Genomic DNA, 13,420 nt, shown 5'->3' with positions numbered 1-13,420 from the left:
ATTAAACTTACACAAGCAGGCAGGCAGCTAGGCAGGCAGGCAGAACACACACCATAGCATGAGGGGAAAACACAACAGAGACAAATGAAAATACAGGGTTTAAATACACAGAGGAGCAATCAGGGAATGGGAGACAGGAGGGAAACACAGCTGGGACAAATCAGGGCTAATTAGACAAGGGAAGCAAAACCAGACACATTATCATAGGATACAGACTGTCAAAATAAAACAGGAAACATAACACAGAGACGCAGACTTGAAAAGGGGATACAGCTGACAGGGGAGACAGAGCAATCATGGAACACAGAGGCAGAAACCAGCAGACTCTAACAAAGAAACCAAAAGACTAGAAATGATAAACACATGGCAAAAGCAAAGTTCAATAATAATGTAAAACTCAAAACACTCAGTCAACGACCCAGGTACGCTAACACAGCCTTGTCCATTCTAGCTGGAAAACTCTTAATGCCTTTAACACAGCATATTTAATCTATTTCTAGAACCCACCCACCACTTTAACCACACTGTTAAATATGACATAGAAACTGAACATTTAACAGTATTCCGTAAAAAACGTCTTTCCCAGATAATTTCCTAATAACATTTAAATTTACAATACTGGATTACACAACGATGGGGAATACATTTTTGTCACAGTAAATGTCTTTCTGAAAATGCTGTAAGGAAGTTTAAGGATGTAGTTCATACACTTGTTATCTTGTTGAATGCCACGTACTACCACAATGCAAAGCAGCTACGTGAAGTCTACAACCACAGAGGTCGATTATCTTGTTAATAATTTTACTTCCTTACTGTGCACGACTCTGGATACTACGGAGCCCCTCTGATGACATGGTCCAAAAAATGAATAAATTGTGGCCACAAAATACTACTTCGTGGGCACGAAATGGGTATAACGCGCCCAAGAAATACTTATTTGTGGCCACGAAATACTATTTCGAGGGCACGAAATGCTAATTTGTGGGCACGAAACACTTGACCGATAACCGTGATCCTTCCCAGGCCCTTGCAGTTGGTTGACAATAAAATTTATCCCGGCGTCCAGGTCGTACTTGCGTCTGTAAAGCAACTGGGCTCTCAATATCCTGTTTAATGTCTCTCCGTAATAATGGTTCCTTGCATTGCCAGGCTTTTCTAAATGCATTTGTAGCTCATTCCCAACCGTAAAATAAAACTCAATCATACTGTCTCTGTACATGGTGTATAGGTTTAGCCTACTCTTATGCCTATGGTTCTACACAACTTACACAATGTTGCCACGTTATACCCAATTCGTGCCCACAAATTAGCATTTCGTGCGCACGTTATACTATTTCGAGGGCACGAAGTAGTATTTTGTGGCCACAATTTATTTATTTTTTGGACCATGTCATCAGAAGGGCTCCGTAGGATACTGCTCCTCTGAAAAAGAAAGTCTCAAATCAGAAGTACTTGGCTGTGTGATATAACTCTCACTCACACCTTAAAGCAGATAACTCCTCAACTGGAGAGGAAATTGTATCCCACTAATTTAGAAGATCATCATTTAGCCTGGAAAAATAGTTTGCCACTGTACAAGAAAACCATCTGCAAAACTAAAACATCTTACTATTCATCGCTCATTCAAGAAAATAAATACAACACGATTTCTCTTCACCACTGTTACCAGGCAGACAAAAATCTCAGAGTTCTGTTGAGCCAAGCATTCCTTTAACCGTAACTAGTTATGATTTCATGCATTTCTTCACAAATAAAAATTTGACAATTAGAGAAAAAAATATACATAACAATCTCACAGATGTAACATTATGTACTTTCAATGCAATTCATATTTATTTAGACTCATTTTCTCCAAGTGATCTGTCTGAGTTAATTAAATAATTATTTTCTCCAAATCATCAATGTGTGTTTTAACCCTATTCCTAAAAGAATGCAACCATTATTTTATGCTTCATTGTTAAATATGATCAGTCTATCTCTATAAATCAGCTACATACCACAGGTACACCATCAAGCTGGCATAACTGTACTGTACTGTAATTTGTTATTATCAGTATATCCTAAAAACTCTCTGAAAAGCCTTCAGTTGATCCAAAATGTTACAGACTTCTATATTGGCTTCTCTTCACTGGCTCCCTGTTAAATCCGGAATTGAATTTAAAAGCCTTCTCATCTCATACAAGGTCTTGAATAATCAGGCCCCATCTTATCTTAATGGCCTTGTAGTACCATATCACCAAATTAGAGTACTTCACTCTCAGACTGCAATAGGTGTAGGCTGCTGGGGGCTTTCCATGATGAAAGTGCTCCTTTTTCACATCTTTTTTACTCACTATGTGTTTATACCCCACTCTGGATTTTATCCTTAATTAATCTTAATCTGTCTCTTTTCCCATTTGTCTTGTCTTCCTCCTTTCATCTCATCCAGTCGTGCCATATGGCCGCCCCTCCCTAAGCCTGGTTCTGATAGAAGTTTTCTCCTGTTAAAAGGTAGTTTTTCTTCCCCATTGTTGCCAAAATACTTGTTAAAAGGGGTTTACATGGTTGTTGGGGGGTTCTCTGTTTTCTTTGTATTGTAGGGTCTTTAGCTTACAATATTAAGTACCTTAAGGCAATTGATATTGTGACTTGCCACTATATAAATAAAATCTAATTCAATTAACCAAGCTGCCTTTGGTCAAGACACTCAACCTTCACTAGTAAGTTGTCATAGTGGAATGAATGGGGAATTTCCATATATACATCACAGAAAAAAAAAATCCCAGAATGCCTTTATTGTCACTGCACAAATATAAAATGATATTATACTGCTACTCTGCAATTATGGTGTCAGTGGTACAGAAAACTGAAAGTGTAACACAAAGTATTTAATATTACCCAGAGTAATGAGAAAGTGTAACTTAACTGTAGCAAGGTTGATTGAAAGCCCCACTGCTGCAAACACATCTGGACAGGTATGTCTCCTGAGTCTACAAACATACAAAGAGTTGCACACTTTTATTTGGCCCAGCAGCTGTTCCACTGCACTGGAACTCCCTGGTAGCCATTGCATTACTACACTTGTGTTAATGTAATATTATTAAAGGTTTCTGATGTCCTCAAACATCTGAGCCCAACAAAATATACATGCCTCATAACATCCATTCCTTTTGGCAGGGCCAGATAGTGGCCAAGTCCAGCGAGATCTACTGCAGAGTCACGAGGTTGGAACGGTTTATTTGTTGGGATGTGGTGGAGTTGTGGTGGTTGGGGCAATGAATCACTGGGCATATTTATTATCCATCCTCCAGCTCTGGCTCAATCTTGCATCTCCTAGATCAGGTAAAATAATGGCCTCCATAACCTTGGACTTTCACAGCTACTGAAAACTCTTTTTTTCTCCCTCCCCTCTCTGCTATCTTTTCATTACAGATCTATAAGAAGGCACAGATCAAATTGAAAACAGAAAATGAACGTGTGAGTGCACCATTGCACAGATACTCCCAGTTGGTTTGAGGCAGTATTTCTCTGCACATTAGAGCTACAAGAAGAGGCATCCTCAATTGATTGGGTATTAATGAAGGAGGGGTATGAGAGAGGGATTTATTTGTAGGAAACAAACAACATATGGCCGACTTACTCCCTTAAATACAAGGCCAGCTGACTACAAGCATATCATGATCTGTCCCAGTTTCTGAATTTATTACAGTTTATAAATCCCAATCAATGTGAGTATTTTTATATTTAGACTACAATGTCAACTTAAAGAACTACTGAATCCAGAATGTCCAAAGAGGATTTCCTCTAACTGAATCTCTAAGAAGGTGTTTACTGTGCACCACCTTGAAACGCTAAAGCTTTGCAGATTTATCAACTTACAGCTGTTTAATAATTATTCATATTACTATTATTTTGTCAGATACCTGAAGGCACCTTCTGAGGTCTGGCAGATTAGAGACCTTGGTGGGTCAGAGTTGTTTTTGCAAAAGCAAAGGACCAAGGGTATATAAGGTTGTAATGTTTTTCTTCATGACTGAATAGCTTGATACTTGCACAATAGACTCTGAGACAGACTGAACACATAAAAAAATTATATTTGTGCAATCTTTTCTACATAGTAGAGAGAAAGAAAGGGGGTTTTCACACTCATAGTTCATTTACGCTGGTCCAGATCTGCAGATGAGTTTGTAAACTTGTAACTTTTTCTATTGGTTTGGTTTATTCTCACACAGAGAAAAATCCAAGTGAAATCAATGCATCACTACAAACCAGCTGAGAATGTTCAGTCACCTCATTGGCTAAATGCGTCTGAGGCGTGAGCATAAAAAACTAAATACAAGAAGGTGGTGTTGTGTTCTGGCCTATCAGTGAAGACTCAGAATTTATGTTCATTTCACAGCTCAGTGCTAGCCCGTACAGACCTTTGCACATGTATATTACCTTCCCACATTAAGAAGCAAAGCATACATGACTACAGGACCGTTTATTAGGTCAAAGTTGTAACATATACCTGGTTTTTGGATTGGATCACGGTTGGATCATATTCACACCATAAATGACCCACTCTGGAAGTTGTTTGGACTTGTCATTTATGGTCTGCTCTCGAATGCAATTACAGTGTTCACACCTGAACCAAGTTCGAAAACGAAACAGAGTTCAATTTAAACTGACGAAACACCACAGTTGTGAAAACACCTAAAGAGTCTGTTTGCCTCTGCTGCACCTGCTTGCTGTTCTTCAAGTTGTTTAATACTTAAAATGTTAAGAACAGAACCCATTAGCATCAGCAGAATGTCTCAAAGGGCATGTAATGTTTGAATTAGTGCTATCAAGAGATTAAAAAAAAATAGAGATTAATTAATTATGATTTTTAATTAATTGATCTAATTAATCTCTTTTTTAATCTCACCTAAAAATAGCTGAGGAAAGCCCTCAACTTATTGTGGCAGACCAAAAGACTGATATAACAAAGAAAGTGACTTTATAAAGTCATTTATTGTTTAACAAACGTTAAACAGATGCAACCATTTACATACTGTTGTATTCTTTTGTAAAATAAGTGGAAAAATAAATACAAATAAAATCAAATAAATTAAGTGCTGCAAGTTAGCACATCAGAGTTGCTCTTTTCTGAGCAATACAGCACTGAAATTCCTCTGCTTCAGATAATGAAAAATAAAACTGACATTGCAGTGCTGCAAGTTAGCACATCAAAGTATTCTTCCATCACAAAAAAAAGTGCTGAACATCAAGCAATCTATTCTAGTAGGCTACAAATGACACAGCAGCTATGCTGACCACATGTGTCTCATTTCTTCTTCCTCAGCCAGTCGCTAAGACACACCAGCCTGGTAACATTTTCTGGAAGCAAGGCTGCCCTTTTCTTTTGCACTATGTGGCCTGCAAGGCTAAAGAGTCTCTCACAGGGTACAGAGGTAGCTGGGGAGGCCAGGTACTTTTGTGCTAGGACTGACAGCTTTTCATAGACTCCTGAGTGAGCATACCACCACTGCAGGGGACAGTCATCAATACTGATGCTGGGTTCTGCTCTGTAGCGCTGCAGCTCTCCAGACTCAATTCCATCTTCTGAGTCAGAGTCAGACCCCAGAAGGAGTTCGCTCCTCCTCTTCTTCTGAGCTGGTCCATCATCCTCTGTGGAGGGCTGGAGACTATCTGCTCTTCTGGGCTCTGCTGCCTGGAGCATATTCTCCAGAATGGTCCACACCTGAATGAATGAATGAATGAATGAATGAATGATTGTGATTAAAACTAAGTGCTTTTTTTAATTTTATTTAATCTTGTAAAGAACTTTGTGTTCCATATAATAAATAAAAGTTTGATTTGATAATGAATTGGACTCATTAGTCCAGCTTAACCTTATTGTCCTACCTGTTCCCTCTTTTCTCTTGGAAGACATTTCAAATCCTTAAACCGTGGATCCAATGCTGTGGCCACCTCGAACCATATCTCGTTGCCATTAGCTCGTCGTGCTGCCAGATCCTTCTGGAAGGCATTCTTGAACTTCACCACGTAGGCAGGATCATCATCAGTAATGTCCATGACACGGTACAGATGGCGAAAAGCAGGCAGCACTACAGAGCAAGAGACGTAGGCCTCACCACCCAGCAGCTCTGTCACATACCTGCAGAGGTGGAGAGGTTTGCTAAATAAACCTAGCTGGATTCATTTAAATCAAAGTGTAACTGATTTCCAATTTAATTGTCCTTAAAAGTTCCTTGTTATGTTCATTAATTTTGATTTTACACATGTAACAGTAGTTTATATAATTAAAATGGGAAGGTGTTTATTTGAACTTACTTGCATGGTTCAAGCAGGAGCTCCAGCCTCTGCAGTTTCGCCCACTCAGCTTCGGTTGGCAAGACCAACCTGTGGTTCTGTTGGTCCAACGTAGCCTGGACAGCCTCTCGGTTACATAGGAGGCGTGAGACCATTGCGAGAGTCGAGTTCCACCTGGTGGGTACATCCTGTATAAGTTGATCGCTCTTCTTTCCGAGTGCTACTTGTTGTTGGTTAAGTTCTGTGGTACTCGCAGGGCTTTGTTTAAAATGACCAACAATCTTGCGGCACTTTGCCAGTACACCGACAAAACCACTGCTATCGAGACATACCGTGATGGTCCTCTGGAGAATGTGAGCATTGCAGGCGATGTGCTCATATGGAAGTGCTCTCATAGCAGCCAGCATGTTTGCTGCGCTGTCTGTGCCAATGGTGGATATCTTGTTTTCAATACCCCAGTCATTTGCTACCTTGAGGAACTGTTCGGCGCATTTATCAGCAAAGTGCCTGGTTTCTGTTCTCATGACGGTCAGTGCAAATGAGTTGAGGTTCCACTCACTATCAGTAAAGTGTCCAGTCACCCCAAAATAGCTGTGGTTGCCAGCTGAGGTCCAGTGATCTCCGGTTATAGCAACACAGTTGGGAGAATCCTCCGCCAAAATCTCAAGTTTGTTTTTCTTTTCGCCGTCGTACATTTTGCTGATTTTGGTCGTTACTGTAGTCCTGCACGGCGGCTTGTATGACGGGTCATTGGACGCAATTTGCAACACCTCTGTCAATCCTTCGTCCTCTACTATATTTATCGGCCTACAGTTCATCGCTATCCACTTGGCAATAACATTAGTCAGCCTGTCGGTCGCAGACTTGCTCATACGAGGGGTATTCTCTAGTTTTGTTTGGCGAAAAGCTTTGCTCTGGCTTGCTATATTGCTAACGTCTTCACTGCTAGCTGTTGCTGCACTCGCGGCTGGGTGCTTTGCGTTGAGGTGATAGGCCAAACTTGAGCTGCTTCGGTGGTAAGCAAACTCCTTCTTACACTCTAGGCAGACCACTTTACCTTTGTCAATGGTGCCGTCGGGGCGTTTATGAAATACAAATTTCCCGTTCATTGGGCCAACAACTCTCAGATGCGCCTCCATATCCACACTGTAAGCTAATCACCACTTCTCACCTTGACCTCACGACGTGACTCCACCCCCAACAAGTCAAGCACAAGGAGCCCAGCACATAAAAACGGATTTTATAACATAGCAACTCTCATACAAAATCAATGACGTCAAGAGATTAAAAATTAGATTAACGAGATTAAAAAACATAACGCGCTAAATAGCATTGTAATTAATTAATCGCAATTAACGCGATAATTTGACACCCCTAGTTTGAATATTTTAACATAAAAATCTATTCTTACTCTTAGTATTCAGCTGAAAGGTTGTTAGCCAGTCTGACTCACTAACTCATTGACTCACCAGTCAGGGGTGAGTTTTCAGGCCACTGACTGTTTGGACCTTGACAGAATGTCCAGACCATTGCTTACTTTTGTGAATTCAATACCATGGACTTAAAAAAAGATATTACAGAGCAGTTCCATATTTGTACCATATTTCTGCATCACCCTCTTTATGAAAGCATGCTTCTAGTTTACCTTTTTATAATTTAGGGTAGCTGTGGTTCTTGCTAGTAGGAGAACAACAGTTTAAAACAAACAACTAACAAACAGTTTATTTTGCTTCTCTCCCAAACATAGTTGTAGAGTTACAGAATATTACTGCTAAGGTAGAGAAAAGCTTTAAAAAAAAAAACAAGTTCTCCTTCTTTAAAAAAAAAAAAAAAAGTACGAAAACTTTTTTTTTTTTACATCTCATTTCTTCTAAGGATTAGAAGAAATATTTAAAGAATTCAATAGCACAGGGATTGCTTTTCAGATATAATTACTGTTAAGCTGAAGGTGCAGGAACACCAATCCACTTTAACACCTGCAATATTTTTTCATTGTATATGCAGTGAATCTGAAACACTGCTTTCTGTTTCATATCCATTTAATAACAAGTTTTGATAAAAGGAAACATACAGTATGTTGTTGAACACAAATGTTCTTATTAATACTGATAACTGACATAATAACTAATGTGTAAAGCTTTATCGCACAAGTGTTAGTGAGCCAAAGTGAAGAACTGATTAGATCCTCAGTCAGAAAAAGTACACTCTCTTTAAAATTCAAAGGCTACAGGACATAACAAATATACCTAACACATCCTTAGCAAAAATTAAGAAAAAAAATGAGAAGCCATGTGTTAAAAAAATAAGCCTAGATTATATTCTGCTCTCGATGTATCCTGGGGTGTCTGTAGCTCAGGTCACCTAGTATTTGGAAGGTTGGTGGTTCAATCCCCTTCTGCTTTTGATATCTTGCCCAATATCCCCAGGCAAGATATTAACCTTAGTTTGCTCTCTAATACATCCATTGGTGTGTCAATGTTAGATAGAAAGCACTTATGTAGAGCATAGAAAAAATTGCTGGTGTGAATGAGGAAAATTGTGTAAAGCGCTATGAGTGCATTTACCATTTAACATGGGTAGCTGGAGATCTGTCAGACAGGTAATCATTCCTCATATTTCCTTGAAGTCCACTCTCTGGGTTGCATATGTACTAGATCGATTATAATATCACAAGATGCAGACATTCATGTAGACTCTTGCGCTCACTGTGAGTAAAACATTAAAAAGTATAACTTGTTTGGAAGAATGTCTCTTCTCTCTCAAAGATTGTGGCAGGATGGCTAAGCTTTGCAAAATTGTACCAGACCAGACCACAAGACTTTTGGAGCAAGGAGTCCGAAGTTGCAATGCTTGCTTATAATGCATGGAGACACGCTTGGTTAAAAATCCAACACTGCATATCAGCACAAACAATATCAAGTACAATGGTGGAAGGATGATGAATTTAGTTTGTTTTGCAGCCACAGAACCTGGGAACCCTGGAGTCAACCTTGAACTCCTACATATATTAAAGTATTTTAGAGTAAAATATCAGGTTCAACGGTTCACCAGCTTAAACATCACAAAAATTGAGCATGCAATCTAGATAAAATGGCTAAAAAAGAAAAGAATCCGTTGCAATGATCTAGACAAAGTCTAAACCTCAACCCAATTAAAGGACTGTGCTGTGTGGAGCTCTGTGGTTCTCCAAGCAATTATATGCAAATTGAATTGAGATGCTGTAAAATGCACTTCATCTTCAAATCTTCATCTAACTTATCTTTAGATCAAAGACAGTTGAACTAAACAAGGGAAAGAAACCTGTGAGCTGCTAAATTCTTGTGTTTTTATTTTTTGTTATGTTCCAATACATAAAACCTTAGAACTGATAGAGGTTCTTTTTACGGAGACTCTGTCTATCTTTAACCCTGCAGATTGTGTAGCTAGTGATACAAGCGGCCATTAGCTTAGCTTGGAGAACGGGAGTACAGTAATTAATAAACAAATATTCATATTAATAGTAGATAGAATCCCTAACCTAGTGACTAAAGTGCCACTGTTAGAGATTGCTTGCATTCCCAGCATAGTGACTAAGATTTGCAGTGTAGCCACCAGCATCCAGAGGCTAATGATAAGATGATGGAACATATTTATATGTGTTTCAGATTCAAACTCCAAAATACCTTAACTGAGTATACCAGAATAATATCCAGTAGTTCTAAGATGCTTTCTAAACCCCCAAGTTCACGAGTTCATTCAGAGTTTGAATGGATCCCTGTGAACTACCTGCAGTTTTTTGTGACACTGCATTTCAATACACTAACTAAGCATGCGCCCTTCAGTTGGATTTCTGCATCCAACAGAATATGACTACAGCTTGAAGCAGCTCACAACAAGTTTCCCACTGTTTGTAAATCAGTTGCTGCCTTTGATATTGATAAACACTCCTTTGGTCAGCAGTATTACTTTTTGCTTGAGGAAATTTGGTTTCTTTCGTTTTGTTGTTTCTCTTTATAATTACAACATTGGTCACTCTTCTTTCCATAAATTCTAAAATACATTTCCTGCTTTTGGGCTTTAATATGCTTGTCACAACCATGCTGATGGTCTGTTTCTCCCGGAGCCAGACATTTTCCACCATTGAGTTCTTCACAAAATTTTTCTTCAGCAACCCATGGAGACACCATTACTGTAAAGCAGGCATCAATCTGCTAGATCTGCATTTCCTAACATGTGAGGTTCCTCTTTTTATGTCCTCTGATGTCAACTGATGTGATCTAAAAGAGTACTACAGATCACAGTAACCCTGACAGTGCTACCTGAGTTTGATCTGTATCCTAACCAGCAATTCCAAGCTGCCCATTCTGAGATTCTGAAGCCTACCTGCAAGCATTTCGGTGCATCCATTTCGGTGTGGCCAGAGTTATTGAGCAAGCCTCTAAAGGGGAATACTGTAACATGAACATATTTAATGTGAAACAGTACAAACAGGTGGAGATATAACAAGTAAAATCCTCAGATAGTGAAACATGTTCCAAAGTTAACTTTCCAGACACATTTATTGGGCTGATAACATCAAACACAGTGTATGACCATTGTAAACAAATAAAACAGAAATAAAAGGCATCAGCTCAGACTGAGAACTGCTGCAGAATTCAAAGTGCGCCAAGCTTTTTAAAATTCTTAACTTTTTGTCTTTTTAATATCTTCTTAATATATTTTTTGAATGTTATTTCATTATTTTTTTCTTTACACATTCATTTTTCTTTTGTATTGATAATTATAATATGTACATATGAGGCCAAGACACCAGTTGCTTTGAGACCATATGAAAGCTTTGGAAGTTGTCCCATGGCATTACTCTAGTTTTGGAAAATGACAAGGTAAGGCTGTGTTCCCTCTCTGTTGGTTTTGCTGATTGCATGCCCTGTTGGTGACTGAAATGAAACGTCCACGTGAGTCTTCCTGATGGCTCCATATTGTTGAGCAGGGGAAAGGCAATGACTTAGTTCTAGGAATTTCTTACTGATAGCAACATCTTTTATCTACAAAGGTCCCTAAGGTTGTCATAGTGGTTGACTGGCTACCAAATAAATGCTTCGTGTTTTTTTTAGGTTGTCTATTTTTTGTTTTCTCCCAAAAAGTATTGATATCAAAATGTTCATATAGATATAATTGTTCAGTGGGGGAAAGGACCTGTTAGCATGTGTTTGATCAAAGGTTCAAACAGTTCTCACTGTATGAAAAGAAGAGTCTCTTTCCTTGCAATGCAAAGTTCCTTCATTTAAATAATGTCTGGTGTTATTTGTCTTTATACAATGCCATGAAAAAGTCTTAGATGAGATACAGCCTCGAGACCAGTTTTCTTCTTCATTCTTCCCTGCCTCACTTCTTTTTCTATTTCTCTCCCCTCATCCTGAACTCCATCTCTGTCTCGTCTTCACGTTCATCTGAGAAGGCTACTTCAGCAACCACTCGTTCACTGGAAGAGAGAAGTGGGACAGGAGTGGACATACAATTATATATAATTATATATGAACACAGTTATATATATATATGCAGCGCTCTTCACGGTTCAGCTGTTCTCTGACATCATCCACCCCGCACCATTTTTCATTTTTAGCCAGGATTACAGTTTAAAATGGCCTTAAGTGAATGCCATAAATGTGTGTAGATGTAGGCAGGAGGAATTTGCTACAGTCTGTTATCATGATCGGCTTTGATCTGTTTAGCTCAATTAATAGATAGGTTATGAATCTTTGTATTAATGCATCTTGATAGATAATTTATGTTTATCTGTGTATGTTTATGGAAAGATTTACAGATTTTTCATAAACATTTTTGAAGGACCACATGGTTTCAAGAATGTTGCAAGAAGGTGTATTTGAGACCAAAGCCTAATTGTTTTCTTAAGCCTAAGCTGAGCAGTTCAAGTAGGTTTTAGTATCTAAGACTGACAAAGTAGTTATTGTTAGGTCTAATTGTTGAATGTTTGTCATTATGCTTCTTAAATTTGTAAGGTCTTAGTTCAATCTATAGGATCAAGACATTCCTTTGTCCCTGACCACCTCTCCAGCCACTCTGTGCTGGGGGAGGATTATTACACATCCCTTGTGAAGATTCTGTTTGATGTTTGGTAAGCTTCCTGCCCTTTGTATGGCTTCACTGTGTTATCTATGGTGAACCATACATTGGGTGTGGGGGAGACTACCCTCTTTATGACCAGGATGTTGTAGAAACAGTTGTGTTCAGGAAGACACACATTCCCACACACACACGCACACATATACACACAGTGCCTTGCCTTTGTAACCATTTGGGGGTTTTACGTGGGCGGTGCTTTTGCTGTGATATGTATTGTGTGAACTGTTTTCCCAATAAAAGGCAGCAAGCGGAGCCCGTCGTTGGGGTCATTTTGTGGTAGACACCGACGAGGCCTCCCTTGCAAAGCAAATCGATGGATCGCTGACTGTCTTGTTTTCTTCATAATGAATAAGTCTCTAAACCAGCGGGGCTTGTGGAAACACAGTTATCAGTACCTAAATGTAACAAATTGGTTTTCAGTGTCTAAACATACACAAGTTGTTTTTGCACTTGGAACTTACTAATGTAAGTAATTGAAAGAAAAAGTAAGAAAGTGTAAACATTGTAAATCATCACAAAACTCAAATCCAAACCTGGACACAAACCACAGACTCATGAACTCCAGACTCCACCAGCATCCTTCCAACTTCCTTAAAGCTTTCGCTCCTTAAAAGAGAATCTTTAAGAAGTAGTGCAATGCACTACTGACAGGAAAGGACACCTTGTGTGCGTGTTGGCACCATTAAACAGAAAGACAGTGTTTGACATTGTGTGACAAGAATGTGGGGTCATGTTTCTGTAAGAAAGCAGATACATTTCCCCTTTTAATGAGACATCCCCACCCTACTTCATCCTGAAGGTCCTCAATTCTCAGAACAATTAAAAGAAGCAGGTCTACATTGGTGTTTTCGCAACAGAGAGTGCTTTTTGTTTGATGCTCAGGAGACTCTAAGGTGGGTGAATTTCTGAAATCTCTCCCCACAACTGCTCCCTAGAATAATAATTTCATCTTTTAAGAGGAAGGCAAGGGAATGTCAAATAGCTGAACAGAGAACCAATGAGAGACTAGATACAGACGACA

At 39.0% G+C, this 13,420-nt stretch overlaps 2 protein-coding genes across 2 annotated transcripts in view; both read right to left on the bottom strand.

The window, feature by feature from the left end:
• Positions 1-5,207: 5,207 nt before the first annotated feature.
• Positions 5,208-7,431, bottom strand: LOC146663032 (E3 SUMO-protein ligase ZBED1-like). Its single transcript, XM_085415628.1, has 3 exons — positions 6,298-7,431; positions 5,869-6,121; positions 5,208-5,704 (listed from the first exon to the last, which is right to left on the bottom strand). The coding sequence occupies exons 1-3, from the start codon at positions 7,413-7,415 to the stop codon at positions 5,288-5,290; spliced, it is 1,788 nt and encodes a 595-aa protein (XP_085271754.1). The 5' UTR covers positions 7,416-7,431; the 3' UTR covers positions 5,208-5,287.
• A 3,110-nt stretch (positions 7,432-10,541) lies between these two features.
• ca10a (carbonic anhydrase 10 (inactive)a) overlaps positions 10,542-13,420 on the bottom strand; it is a 321,179-nt gene continuing 318,300 nt past the window's right edge. The window contains exon 9 of the mRNA XM_085415625.1: positions 10,542-11,737. Coding sequence (XP_085271751.1) covers positions 11,715-11,737 — 23 coding nt within the window. The 3' untranslated portion in view covers positions 10,542-11,714. The remainder of the gene's footprint in view (positions 11,738-13,420) is intronic.

The sequence above is a fragment of the Rhamphochromis longiceps genome, linkage group LG8 (genome assembly GCF_057381845.1).
Source record: "Rhamphochromis longiceps isolate RC_006_pf linkage group LG8, R_longiceps_female_GT1.1, whole genome shotgun sequence".
NCBI classification, from domain to species: Eukaryota; Metazoa; Chordata; class Actinopteri; order Cichliformes; family Cichlidae; genus Rhamphochromis; species Rhamphochromis longiceps.
The sequence above is the reverse complement of the archived record's forward strand: the minus strand, read 5'-3'. Positions and strand labels throughout refer to the sequence as shown.

Excerpts from the sequence above, each read along its gene's own strand:
- LOC146663032 (XM_085415628.1), bottom strand. The coding sequence starts at position 7,415 with ATGGAGGCGCATCTGAGAGTTGTTGGCCCAATGAACGGGAAATTTGTA. Across the intron at positions 6,122-6,297 it reads CTCCTGCTTGAACCATGCAA|GTATGTGACAGAGCTGCTGG; the intron begins GTAAGTTCAAAT and ends CCACCTCTGCAG. Across the intron at positions 5,705-5,868 it reads CAAGAGAAAAGAGGGAACAG|GTGTGGACCATTCTGGAGAA; the intron begins GTAGGACAATAA and ends TCATTCATTCAG.